General features: G+C 46.1%; 1 protein-coding gene across 4 annotated transcripts in view; it reads right to left on the bottom strand.

Moving 5' to 3' along the window:
• The window catches only part of WHRN (whirlin), an 89464-nt gene that overhangs the window by 22388 nt on the left and 52699 nt on the right, over positions 1-14377 (bottom strand). For all 4 annotated transcript variants that reach the window (XM_061200042.1, XM_061200044.1, XM_061200045.1 and 1 more), the window contains exon 4: positions 550-752. In XM_061200042.1, coding sequence (XP_061056025.1) covers positions 550-752 — 203 coding nt within the window. The remainder of the gene's footprint in view (positions 1-549; positions 753-14377) is intronic.

The raw sequence follows: 14377 nt of genomic DNA, 5'->3' as shown, positions 1-14377 counted from the left end.
GGAGGGAATGAAGAAAGGGAGAAAGAGATGCTCTGGGCGTGTTTGGCTTGGGGGCCACCAGCCAGTCTGAGACTTCTGATGGAAATCCAAAGGTGACACTTTACATCATTAGCAGCTACGCAGCCACCTGGCAACTGTATCTCACTTTATGACTCCCAAGACCCTTTCACCCAAGTAACGCATGGGATCCTCATCCACACATCTGGGATGGGGGCTGGGGTTATGACTCCCACTCCTCAGACAAAGCAACTGAGGGCCAAAAAGTAAGTTATGTGATTTGCTGGGGGGCAAATAAAGAATGGGAGAGCCGGATCCTGGGGCTCAGCTTTCCAAGGGAAACCAAGGCCAGGAGGGGAGAAGGGATGTGCCCGAGGTCCTGCCCGGCAAACGGAAGGGACCCCGGGGCTGGGACCACAGGCTCTGAGAATCAGTGCAGTCTTCACAGGTCAGGGCATGGTGCATGGCGAAGAGGTGGGAAGGGCTGTTACTGGCTTTCAGAAATGGCCCTGGGGTCCTGGGGCTCAGAGCGAGAGAGCAGGGCAGCCACACCCTGTTGAGTTCGTGGCGGTGTCCCCGATCCGGGAACTGGCAATCCACTTGGTCTCGTCCACGGTGGTTCGGGCATGGGGCAGCCTCCCGACGTCCTTCACTGTCAGGATGAGGTGCTGGGATGACTTGAGCAACCTGACCGCTTCGTCGTGCAGGATGCTGAGAAAGCTCTGCCCATTCACCTCCAGAATCTGGTCCCCAACCTGCCAAGACCACAACACAACACAGTCACCTGGGCTGTTTGCAGGACACCAACACATCAGGGCTTCAGAGCCCTGATCCCAATTCTCCTCCTGGGTAGCCTACCAAGGAGGTCACCAAGCCTCAGAGAGTCTATGCGGGTGCTTGAGGTCATACAGCAGGAGGCTCAGAGAGGTTATGTGAATTCCTGAGGATCACACAGCAAATCAATGGTAGAACCAACTGTCCAATCCTGATCCTCAACTCATGCTCCTGTCACTAGAAAGGGCCACCTCCCCTCAACTTAGCAATGGCTTTGAGGGATGTGTCTATGAGATTCCCAAGGGTCCCCTTATCTAGAAAACAAAAGCCATTTCAGAGGCCTGGAGGTGGGTGGAATTGGGGGTAGGATGAGGTGTGAAGGCAGAGTTCCACTATTTTCCTTTTACACTTCTACATTGTTAAAATTTTTACAAGCATGCATTCTTATATTACCTTAAAGTGTAAACATCATTTTAAGTTACTCAAGAAAAAAAGCAATAAATGAGAAAACTAGCCTTCCGTTAAAGGAATAATATATCGCTTGGATTCTTATGAAGAAGGCGGTTTGGGGGCTTCCCTGGTGGCGCAGTGGTTAAGAATCCGCCTGCCAATGCAGGGGACACGGGTTCAAGCCCCTGGTCTGGGAAGATCCCACGTGCCGCGCAGCAACTAAGCCCGTGCGCCACGACTACGGAAGCCCTCGTGGCTAGAGCCCGTGCTCCGCAACAAGAGAAGCCACCGCAATGAGAAGCCTGCGCGCAGCAACGAAGACCAGATGCAGCCAAAAATAAATAAATTTAAAAAAAGAAGGCAGTTTTATTTTGTAACATAAGAACATATTTTTTAATGAAAGGAGTAAAAAATAGAGAGAAAAAACGAGCCTTCCAATAAACATAAGTATGTGACAAAACCAGAAGAGTCTGGCTGGGAAGCTGCTGCAGTGTGACCCGGGGCGTGTCAGAAGGACGTGCAGCATGTTTAAACTCGGAGGTTCGGTGCTTTTCCTCTGTTCACCGATGGGTGACCAGAGGGGGCTGCCCAGGGTCACAGCCCACCGTGGCCTTGAAGGGCAGCCCCATAATGCCAATTATTTTTTATTTTTTATATTTGTTTATTTATTTATTTATTTGGCTGCGCCGGGTCTTAGTTGCGGCACACGGGATCTTCATTGCTGTGTGCAGGATCTTTTAGTTGTGGCAGGCAGGCTCCTTAGTTGCGGCTCACAGGCTCCTTAGTTGCGGCTCACCAGCTCCTTAGTTGCAGCATGCATGTGGGATCTAGTTCCCTGACCAGGGATCAAACCCGGGCCCCCTGCATTGGGAGCGTGGAGTCTTAACTGCTGGACCACCAGGGAAGTCCCCATAATGCCAATTATTCCTGGCCGCTTTTCCTTCTCCCCCGTCCCAGCCTGCTGATGGCACATAGTCACCCCCAAGGGCGTTTTCCAGTGTTTTTCAAAGCAGAATTTGGAAAAGGTGAGCCAACTGGGAATTTGGAAGAAAAAGAGAATAAGATGTGGTGATAAGGCTGAGAACTGAAACCCTGGTCCCCAGTTTCTCATCTTTTCTTTAACCCCTCACCTGCTGTTGGGGAGTTTCCAGAGCAGAAAGTGGTTACAAATTCAGACTTTCCCACCCTCCTCTGCACCAGCGTTGATGTGCTCAGAGAAGGCCCACTGCATCTTTGCCTCCACAACCCCATTCAACATTTCCTGTGCACCTACTACGTGCCAGGCTCTGAGCTGGGACACCATGCAGAGACACCATTCAGACTTTCCCACCCTCCTCTGCACCAGCATTGATGTGCTCAGAGAAGGCCCACTGCATCTTTGCCTCCACAACCCCATTCAACATTTCCTGTGCACCTACTACATGCCAGGCTCTGAGCTGGGACACCATGCAGAGACACCATGCACATCCTGCTCTCAGGCTGCTCAGCGGGCTCTGTCTTGTGCTATAATTGGGTTTTCCCACCAGCCTCTCCACACTGTGTCCCCAGGGCCCGGCACACAGTGGGAATGCAATAAAAATTCATCAAATGAATGAAGAGTCAGACACCAGTCCCTCCATTCCTAGCTCCAGGACCATCTCTGCTGCAGCTCAGTGGGGACCAACACATGACACCAGCCTGGGGCCCCAAATTTCAAACCACTTTTAACCAGATGCTGACTGTATGTCAAGAACCTCGTCTGTCCCTTTACATAGTTTTCCTTATTTAATATCTTTAATATCCTGCCAAGTAGGTATCATTGCTCTGCATCTCACCAGAGAGAAGACAGAGGCTCAGAGAGGTTAAGTAAATAGTTTGTGGTCACAGAGCTAGTGAAGAGGACAGCTAGGGTGTAAACCCAGGTCAGGTCCCAAGGCCCTAGTGCTTTCTACTGCTGGGCTGCTGTCGGGCTTCAGATCCAGCATGTCCAAAGCCTGCCATTCCTCCCTAGCCCTGCCCGCAGCATCCAGCTCTGAAAACCCACCCCCATCATAAACTCTGCCTTTATTCCCTGAGTAGACTCTCCAGGAAGTCTCACCTTCCTCCTCTCCCATCGGTCCCCTAACCTGGGTTCCCACCTGCTCATACCTGAGCTCCTGAGCTGGCATCCTCCTCCGTGCATTAACTTCTAAACTGGCCTCAGACCTAGCACCCGATTGATGTTTCTTCAGCTTTTTGCTTTCATGATATCCGTCCCGGCTTAAAAACCTCAACAACCCCTACAGTCCAGGAGGCAGCGTAACACTATGGTTAAGGGTTTCAAAGACCATCAGATTCAGGTCCAAATCCTGGCTCTGCTACTTTCATGCCACATGAGCTCAAGCAAATCCCCCAGTGAGCTTTTGTCCCTTAGTTTCCTCTGGTGTAAAATGGGGAATCCTAGCCCAGGATTGCCCTCCAAATAAATCTCTATAGTCATCAGCATGTGTTTCCCAATGCCACCAGCAATATCAACAATTTTTTTCTCTCTTTCTGCATCTTTGAGCTCCCTTAGTTGAGAAACTGGGGTCCCTGAGAACTTAGGCAACCCCAGCTGGTTTCCTTGTAAAGAGCTAGAGGTGAGACCCAACACCTGATTCGGGGCTTGGCACACAGCAAGTGCTCAATAAGTGCTTATGTGCGGAGGTACGGATTTTGCCACTTCCCACTGTGCCTCTCTCCCAGCTGGTGTTCCCCCATGCTGAGAAGCAGAGCTGTGTCAAAGGAGAGCTTCGCAGGCAGGCATTCGGGCCTTACTGAGAGCCGAGGGATGATCACAAGGCAAGGACGGCCCCCTTGGCCCACGTCATCACAGTCTCCCTGAGTAGCGGCTCTACCTCTCCCCTCTGCCCCTGGTTGTCCCCCCACAGATCCGAGCTGGAGGCAGGCTGTACTTTTCATCTGCTGAAGTGCTCTGTTTCCTTAAGTATCCCTCTCAATAGCTTTGGCTTTTGTTAAGCTAAGGAAGTCAATTTTAGTCTTTCCCACACGCTTTATTTCATCCCAGCAGTTTAATTAAAGGAAATAACATCTGAGACACCAGATAAGTGAGGGCATCCTTTTGTGAGCAAGCCTCTCCCTACAGGTCCAGGCCTGGGGGAAGCAACTCAATTCTACAAGCACCTACCTGGCCCTTCACAGCGAGGCTGGAGAAGCAGGGAATGTCCCAAATATTGCATGGGACGTATGTACACTAAAAAAAGTATTCGCTCTTTAGCTGGAACTCAGATTTAAATGGTGGCCTGTATTTTTACTCGCTAAATCTGGCAACACTGAGGTCGGGGTGTCAGTAGCCTCTGGGGGCAATGGTTCTTGGGGGTGTGTGTACCGATTTAGTGCTATGGTTTCCAAACTTCAGTTACTCTCCCTTCCCTGAGCTGGGCACCTGTTATTTATGCAGTGCTGTGAATCACCGGCACACATTTACTGCAGCCTCCTCGTAAACATTCACATCCATGAAATCAAAGGTCTGCTGTGCTAATCACATTTCCCCCTGATGCCTGCTGAATGAATCCCTACCCGATCTGTGAGTCAGTGTGGGGTTCATGTGCAATCCACCTGGGAAACAGGTGTGAAGTAGGAGTCACACTCTGGAAACCCCAACTTAATGGGGGGGGGTACGTGAGCCCGTCTTCCCCATCTCTTTCCATCCTCTCCTATCTTTCTTCTTCTTCAGAGCCTGTTTTAAAACTGAAGCTCTAGACGGGGTTGTCTCCACGCAGCCCTCTGCAGCACCTGAGTTGGTCTGAGTGACTCCCGTTTCTGTGTCCAGCTCTCTCTCTCATTCCCTCTACTTGTTGGAAAGCTTCCCGTGGTCCGGGAGCCCTGTCGGAACAGGCGTCTGCATGTTCACTGTCATTCAGAATTCACAAGCCACGTTCAAATAAATCCAGCGTCTCACCTGCTGCTCACAGCAGCCCCAGGCCAGCAGGCTGTGGAGTCCCGTCCCTACGGTCCAACAGAAAGATGCCCATGGTTCTGAAGCCAGGCAGCCATGACACAGTGGCCGTGTGGTCCTGCACAGCTCAAGTACACTCCTCGTCGGTAAAAGGCACATGATACTGCCCGCCTTTTCCAGGTCTCTGAGAAGCAAGTGGGACCACTCAGCACAGAGCCTGACACTCGAGAGGCTTTCGAGAGATTTTCATTCACTTCCCTTCCAAATGGCGGGCACAGGTTGACATGTCAGCTTGCTCAAGGTCATGGTCACACGTGGACAGCGAGCCAGCATTTGAGCCCAGCCTCTCCCCTAATCTCCCCCAACCCTGCGCCACCTTTATCCCACATAGTGTCTGGCACGCAGGAGGCATTTAGTAAACGGGAAGGGATTGCAGAGACCCCTCCTCTCTACTCTCCCAGGCTCACTTCCACTCACTTCCCCTTTTCCTTTGGTTTGTGCAACGTGAAGTCCAGGTGGAGTGTTTAAAGGTCTTCATCTGGCTCTTCCCCTAAAGCACTCCCTCCCCACCAAAAAAAAAAATACCTAAGAGCTCTCTGTGTTTATTCATTGAAATGTTACTCTCTCCTTCCCATGGTAGCCAGCTCCGGAGTTAGATAACCCGGGAGGGGGAGGGCGAATTTAAGGCAAAAAGGAAAAAGGAAAACGTGGCTACTGTCAGGCCTCCCACGGTCCCCTACATATGGGGAGACAGGCAGCACAGGGACGTGTCAGGGACCACAGAGCGAGGCAACAGCAAAGCCCAGACCCTGAGGCTGATCAACCAAGAAAATACCCACCAGCCCAGAGCTGTCAGGACACGACCCCCTGGAGAAGGGAGAGACAGGAGCAGAGCGTGATCGAGTGTCTAACATTGCTCAGCTTTCAGACAGGCGCCGATGGGGAGGACGTAGAGGGATGAATAAATAAAGGAGGCTTTATTTTATTTCTCACCACGGGCGTCCTATTCATCACCAGTGATGAAGGAGCAGAGGGTGGAGCGCGGGAGTGCCCTTCATTTTAAGGCAGAGGAAAGACTCCTCCATCATCCACAGCCACCGAGTGACAGGCTCGGGGTCGGGATGCTCCGAGGAGAGCGGAAAGGGACTTTAACAAGGACAGGACACTGATTTCCCCCTGAACTTGGCCAGCCAACCACCAGGAAGCAGGAATTCACTTCCCCTGGGTCTGAGGCCCCTGGAGCAGTGGAAAGAGCTCAGCAGGCTTAGGAGTGAGCTGGCCTTGGTAATGATTCCCTGTTACTCCTTAAGAGACTTGGGGACTTGTTTATGGTTTCTTTTGCTGTGCAAAAGCTTTTAAGTTTCATTAGGTCCCATTTGTTTATTTGTGTTTTTATTTCCATTTCTCTAGGAGCTGGGTCAAAAAGGATCTTGCTGTGATTTATGTCATAGAGTGTTCTGCCTATGTTTTCCTCTAAGAGTTTGATAGTGTCTGGCCTTACACTTAGGTCTTTAATCCATTTTGAGTTTATTTTTGTGTATGGTGTCAGGGAGTGTTCTAATTTCATACTTTTACATGTACCTGTCCAATTTTCCCAGCACCACTTATTGAAGAGGCTGTCTTTTCTCCACTGTATACGCTCGCCTCCTTTATCAAAGATAAGGTGACCATGGGCAGAAGACCTAAATAGACATTTCTCCAAAGAAGATATACAGATTGCCAACAGACACATGAAAGAATGCTCAACGTCATTAATCACTAGAGAAATGCAAATCAAAACTACAATGAGATATCATCTCACACCGGTCAGAATGGCCATCATCAAAAAATCTATAAACAATAAATGCTGGAGAGGGTGTGGAGAAAAGGGAACACTCTTGCACTGTTGGTGGGAATGTAAATTGATACAGCCGCTATGGAGAACAGTATGGAGGTTCCTTAAAAAACTAAAAATAGAACTACCATACGACCCAGCAATCCCACTACTGGGCATATACCCTGAGAAAACCATAATTCAAAAAGAGTCATGTACCAAAATGTTCATTGCAGCTCTATTTACAAAGCCAGGACATGGAAGCAACCTAAGTGTCCATCATCGGATGAATGGATAAAGAAGATGTGGCACATATATACAATGGAATATTACTCAGCCATAAAAAGAAATGAAATGGAGGTATTTGTAGTGAGGTGGATGGAGTTAGAGTCTGTCATACAGAGTGAAGTAAGTCAGAAAGAGAAAAACAAGTACAGTATGCTAACACATATATATGGAATCTAAGGAAAAAAAAAAAGGTCATGAAGAACCTAGTGGCAAGACAGGAATAAAGACACAGACCTACTGGAGAATGGACTTGAGGATATGGGGAGGGGGAGGGGTGAGATGTGACAGGGTGAGAGAGTGGCATGGACATATATACACTACCAAATGTAAAACAGATAGCTAGTGGGAAGCAGCCGCATAGCACAGGGATATCAGCTCGGTGCTTTGTGACCACCTAGAGGGGTGGGATAGGGAGGGTGGGAGGGAGGGTGATGCAAGAGGGAAGAGATATGGGAACATATGTATATGTATAACTGATTCACTTTGTTATAAAGCAGAAACTAACACACCACTGTAAAGCAATTATACTCCAATAAAGATGTTTAAAAAAAAAAAAAGAGACTTGGGGAAAATAATGTTACCGCTCTAGGCCTTTCTTCCCTCAAAACGGGAATAAGACCGGCATCCGTGAAGAGTGTTACACCAACTAAATGAGAAGCCATTTGCTGTGTGGTTATTGAGCACAGACCCAGGAGTCTTGCCCTCGGGATCTAATTCCAGGCTCTGCCACTTCCCAGCTGTGTGACCTCGGGTAATTTCCCTGCCCTCTCTGTGGCTCAGTTACCTTCTCTGGAAAATGGGGAAAGCATCAGTGCCTACCTCATAGGTCTGAGGATTAAATGAGTTAATACACTCTCCACTGTATCCCCAGCACCTAAAACAGCACCTGGCACATGGTAGGTGCTCAATGAATATTTATTGAATGAACACATACAAAGCAGGTAAAACAGTATCCAGCATACAGTAAGTCCTCAATAAATGTTAGCTGCGTTTTTGAAAACCATGTTTACCCTTAAAGTGACCCTTGGTCACTCACCAACCAAATATTGCAATTCTGCCTCCTCTGAGTCTCTCAAAGCCATACCCTCCGCCTTTCCACCTTCCGTGTCAACACTCACACATGATGGCCGCACCCACGAGGCACATACTGTTATCCCCATCTTACAGATGAGGAGGCTGAGGCCAGAAAGTGAAGTGACAAGAGCTGGGATTTGGCCTTTGTTCTGCCAGCCTGCCAAACCTCTGCTCGAACCAGTATCGGCTCCTCCTCGAGGAAAAACCAGCCTATCCTTCCACCTCTGACATGACCTCTCAGCCCCGGGCATTCTGCCATGCACACAGTAGGTGCTCTGTTCTTGCCTGGTGAACGGAACAAACGAGCCCAAAGAACCCATGGAAGGATGGCAGCAAGGCTGAGCTCCCACATCAGAGGGAGGCAGGGGAGAAACCTGCCAACCACTCGACCCCCGTGCTGAGCTGGCAGGCAGGAATCCATCCTCTCCGGATGCGCACACCAGTGGGAGCCTCGCTGGGCCAGGGCCCTAAGGAGGCTGACTTCAGGCCCTTCTTCACCACCTTCCCAAGACTTCATTGAAATGGATTTTGCGGCTTCAAATGAGGACTCCGCTGACTGTAGCATTACCACAACGAAAATTCAAATTCTACTGAAGACTTTTATTGCAATTATGAATCTTTAATAGTCTTCCATGTCAGGTTTAAAACTTTAATGGGCTTGTTTTCTTTCTTGCTTTTTTTTTTTTTTGGTACAAGTGAGCAATGCAGTTTTAATGAGACAACATTAGTTTTTTCCAACAGTTCAGAAGTCAGTAAACCTTGTCTGTATATTTTTAAAAAAAGATCAAGGTAAATGCTCAGAAGGTTCCTAGAACAAGCAAGCTGTGGGTGAGGGCTGGGTCTGGGGGAGCTCATCACACAACCCTCTCTGATAAACCTTGCTCTCACAAGGCAGAACCCACTCAGACATGCCACGGATGGAACTGGCGGACCTGGTGCATTCTGACTTCCTTCTGGTTCCTTCTTCTCACACTAAGACGTCCATTGTCAGTCCTTGCTTACTCTATTCAGGACATGGGCAGCCCTCAAAGAAGGCCTGCTCTAACCCCCAGGTCATCAGTGGAAAAACTGAGGCCCAGAGAGGGGAAAGGACTTGCCCAAGATCATACTCTGAGTCAATGTTGGAACGAGGGCAGAGAAGCCACTCCTGAGCTCTTCTCACAGGAGAGTTTGGCTTTCAAGTAAGCACATCAGAGCAATTACAAACGTCAAACCCAGGAGGAATAACAGCTATCAAACCCCTTGAGCACCTCGCTCAGGCCAGTGACCTCGTACAATTTGGCTCTACACTTAATAAGCACCACCTGAGGCATGGAATGGTATAGCCTGTTCTATAGATGCGGGCAGGGAGGCTCAGAGAGGTGAAGTCACTTGCCAAGGACACCCACCAATCAAATAGCAGAGCAAGATATGAACCCAGCCCAACTGCTATTCTGAGCCCCAGACTTGTATTCGCCTACTCAACATTTCAACTCAGATGATGCAAAGGCACTCTAAACCAGCACTGTCCGAAAGAACTTTCTGCAGTACCAGCCCCAAAGCCCTCATCATAGTTTGAGACCATGCTGGGCTGTAAGCACTGAGTTCAGGGCCAGAGAACTGCACCCCCCCTTGCATGGCACACGGGAGGCACCCCACCAATGCCTGACAGAATCAGTAACTTGTGAATAAACAATTAGATGAATGGATGAACAAATATACGAACAAGCAAGCTAGTCCCCTTGCCCTTTCTGGTTTCTGTAAGGAGGCAAGAGACATTTTTCATTTATGTAAAGGTCTAGTTTGACAAGGCCAGGGCATGTAGGGAGGCTGGGTACTTACAGCCTGGCTCTGTGCACTGCAGCAGGGAAAGAATATCCAATTTGTCAATCACAAGTAAGGGAAAGAGGTAAAAACACAAACCACAATTTAGTTTTGGCTGGAATTTCACTCTGGGAAATGGTGCACATTTATCCAGCCCTTCATTTTGGAAGAGAGAAAACTGGGGTGAGGGGTAGAGAAAATATGTCATGGGTCTGAGGCCTTCTGGTAAGTTGGGGTAAAGCTGGCCTGGAACTAGCCCTCTCACCTGATTTGTGCTGCTCCATAGACCTGTAAAAATCAGTGAGTTCTCAAGTTCAAACCTTCATGTACACAGAGTGACCAATCAGAAGAGGTAGAGTATATACTCTATGCTCTATACTCTACATTTATAATGGTGACAGAAGAGAGAAAACAGGAATAAACTTAACAGGAAATGTGTAACACACATGTGAAGAAAACTTATAACACTCAAAATGGACTCAACAAATAGGAAAAAAAAAAAAAAGATGGCCTGTTGTTGGAAAGGATTCAGCATCATTAAGATGTCAATTCTCTCTCATTTGAAAATTTAACATTATCCCCATAAAAACACAAACAAGCTTTTGTTAGATAAGCTGACATAAACAGTTCATGTGAAAAAATAAAACTGCACATGGAGGAACCCTAAATGCACATGGCTAAGTGGAGGAAGCCAATCTGAAAAGGTTACGTAGTGTATGATTCCAACCACATGACATTCTGGAAAAGGCAAAACTATGGAGACAGTAAAAAGATCAGTGGTTTGCCAGGGGTTTGGGGAAGGAGTGGGGGGATGAACAGGCAGAACACAGGATTTTTAGGGCAGTGAAACTATTCCTATGATACTGTAATGGTGGATACATTTCAGTATACATTTGTTGAAACCCATAGAATGTACAATACCAAGAGTGAACCCTAATGTAAACTATGGATTTTAGTTAATAATAATGTATCACAATGTGGCTCATCACTGTAATAAACGTACCACACTAATGAAAGATGTTAATAATAAGGGAAATTGTGTGTGAAAAGGGTGGATGGAGAAGGGGTATATGAGGACTCTATACTCTCTGCTTAATTTTTTTTATCAACCTAAAATTACTGTAAAAATGAATCTGTTATAATTTTTAATTAAAAAATCAAAATACGAGAATAGCTATGAAAACCCTGATACAGAATTGCTACAGGAGGAGGTACCAGATACTAAATCCTGCTCTAAAGCCTCTGCAATTAAATGGTGGGGGACTGACCCACGAGCAGATGGACAGACAGGGGAACAGGCTAGAAACAGGCCCAAGGACACACAGAAATGTAGTACATGATAAAAGTGGCATCACAAATCATTGTGGCGAAGATGGGCTTTTAATACATAGCACTAGGATAACTATGTAGCCATTTGGAAACAGATAAAATTGGATCCATATCTTACACTGCACACAAGAAGAAATCAGATCTGCATGGAGTTCAGGGCCAGTGTGCTCATCAGAGCTTTAAAAAGAAAAATGTATTTACAAGTGTTAAAAGAAAAAAATGGATAAAATGCTCTATATCTAAGAAAGGTTTTCTAAAGAGACCTCAAATTCAACAGAAGAAAGAATTGGTAACTAAACTAAATGATAATTTTAAAAACTTGCACATTGGGAAAAAAAAAAACTCTATAAGCAAAGTTGAAAGAAAATGACAACCAAGGAGAAAACATTTGTAATACATGTCACAGATAAAGGGCTAGTAAGCCTTAATATATAAAGAATTCTTAAATTTTAGGGGGGAAAGAGTCCAAAATCTTGACAACAGAAGGATAATAAAAGACACAACCAAGTTACAAGAAGACATAAAAATGGTCCATACACATATTAAAAGATGTTCAATTTCACTCATAAGAAAATTACAAATTAAGCTACATCAAGATACCCTTTCTCACCTATCAGATAGGAAACAATTAAAAACTTGACAGCACCTGTCGGGCATGCTCAGACATGGCTGGTGGGAATTCAGGATGGAACAACTCTTATGGAGTGGGACGTTGCAATATTGACCAACTATATATGTATTTACCCTTTGACACAGAAATCCCAACTCTAGAAATTTACCCTGAAGATACACTTCCCAAAGTGACAAAATACGTATACATGGAGTTACCCATTGCATCATTGTTTGTAACTGTAAAATACTGAAAACAATCTAAGCGCCCAGACAGAGGACAGCAGTTGAATAAAGTACAGCAAAGCCACACAGTGGAGTACTATGCAGCTGTAAAAAAGAATGACAAAGATTTCTGTGCAATGACATGCAGTGATTTCCAGGACGCTAAATTTTAAAAAATTAACTGAAAAAGAATATCGCATACTACCTTTTATATAAGAAAGGCAAAAGAACATATACATGTATCTGCTTATTCTTACAAAAAGAAACAGAAATAAGCTAGAAATTAGCTTATTTAGTTGTCTTGCGAGGAGTGGTGGGGGTGGGTAGAAGGGATGTGGGGGAGAAGTAATACTCTGAGTACATTTTTTTGGTACAGTTTTGATGTTTTTGTTATTCAAAAAGTAAAATTAAATCGATAAAGATGTGGGGAAACCCTACTGAATTCCAGCAGAAACAAATGAACCTATTTCAAATCAATAACAGAACTAAGGTGAAGGGGAAAAAAGAAATAACCCAAGTAACACAGTACTTTGACTATAAACACTCAGTTTACAGACAAAATGTACTGCAAACAAATCAGAAACACAACTTAGTAGGTTCGTTTTCCAGTGGTATGCATGTGGCAACTGCAAAACTACTTTTGTGTCTTGTAAGACTGGGCAAATGATAAATATAATGAACCATCTAGACAAGAACCAAGAACCTCCCTCAGGGCCAGCACTATGCTAGCTGTTGGGGATACAGTATGTACTGTACTGTATTAGTTCTCTATAGCTGCTGTGACAAATTATCACAACCTTAATGGCTTAAAAGGACATAAATTTATTATCTTACAGTTCTCAAGGTCAGAAATCCAGCATGGGTCTCACTGGACTAAGATGTCAGCAGAGCTGAGTTCCTTTCTGGAGGCTCTAAGACACAATCCATTGCCTTGCCTTTTCCAAGCTTCTAGAGGCCACCCACATTGCTTGGCTGTGGCCCCATTCCTCCATCCTCAAAGCCAGCATCTTCGGGTTAAATCCTTCTCATACAGCCATCTTTTTTTTTTTTTTAATTAACTAATTAATTAATTTATTTTTGGCTGTGTTGGGTCTTCGTTTCTGTGCGAGGGCTTTCTCTAGTTGCGGCGAGCGGGGGCCACTCTTCATCACGGTGCGCGGGCCTCTCACTATCGCAGCCTCTCTTGTTGCGGAGCACAGGCTTCAGACGCGCAGGCTCAGTAGTTGTGGCTCACGGGCCTAGTTGCTCCAGGGCATGTGGGATCTTCCCAGACTAGGGCTCGAACCCGTGTCCCCTGCATTGGCAGGCAGATTCTCAACCATTGCGCCACCAGGGAAGCCCCAGCCATCTTTCTTGTTCTCTCTTATTATTCTCTCCTCCACTTTTAAGGCCTCTTGTGATTACACTGGGCCCACCTGGATAATCCAGAATCATCTCTCTATGTCAAAGTTAGCTGATCAGCAACCTTAATTTCATCTGTAATCGTAACTCCCCTTTGTCGTATAACCTAACATATTCACAGGTTCTGGGGATTAGGATGTAGACATCTTTGGGGCTCATTATCCTGCTTACCACATGGGTGGTGCTCAAAACATGGTGGCACTCATGGTTAGCCAAAAAGAACCAAACACTAAAAGGCTTTCACCACCCCATCTGGGTGAGAAGTTTAACAGGGCATCTGGCACTTTGCCAGCTGGAGCACACTTTGGTTCAAACTTGCTAAGAAATATTTGACAAAGTGGTACACAACTTTTGCAACTCTACTTCTAGGAATTAACCCCAAGAAAATCATCATGACTATGCAAAACAAAAAGTTTCAAAAATAATTTGGACCGCCCTCTTAAATGTCTATGAATCAATCACTCAAATACCCTATGGTATATCCATACAGTGATGCTATAAAGTCATAAACAATAATGTTGCAGAATATTTAATGACATATAATTATTTTTTCCAATTAAACTTAAAATTGCATCTAATAGAAATAGGCAAACAGTAAAAAATGGGTATAAACACAAATTGTAAAAATCTTGCCTCCCCAAAGCTCCCTTCCCTTAAAAACACATCTCAGGCCCCCAGACTACTGAAGTCACAGGCCC

The sequence above is a fragment of the Eubalaena glacialis genome, chromosome 9, assembly GCF_028564815.1.
Source record: "Eubalaena glacialis isolate mEubGla1 chromosome 9, mEubGla1.1.hap2.+ XY, whole genome shotgun sequence".
Taxonomy (NCBI): domain Eukaryota; kingdom Metazoa; phylum Chordata; class Mammalia; order Artiodactyla; family Balaenidae; genus Eubalaena; species Eubalaena glacialis.
Note: the sequence above shows the minus strand (reverse complement) of the source record. Positions and strands in the feature narration are given on the sequence as shown.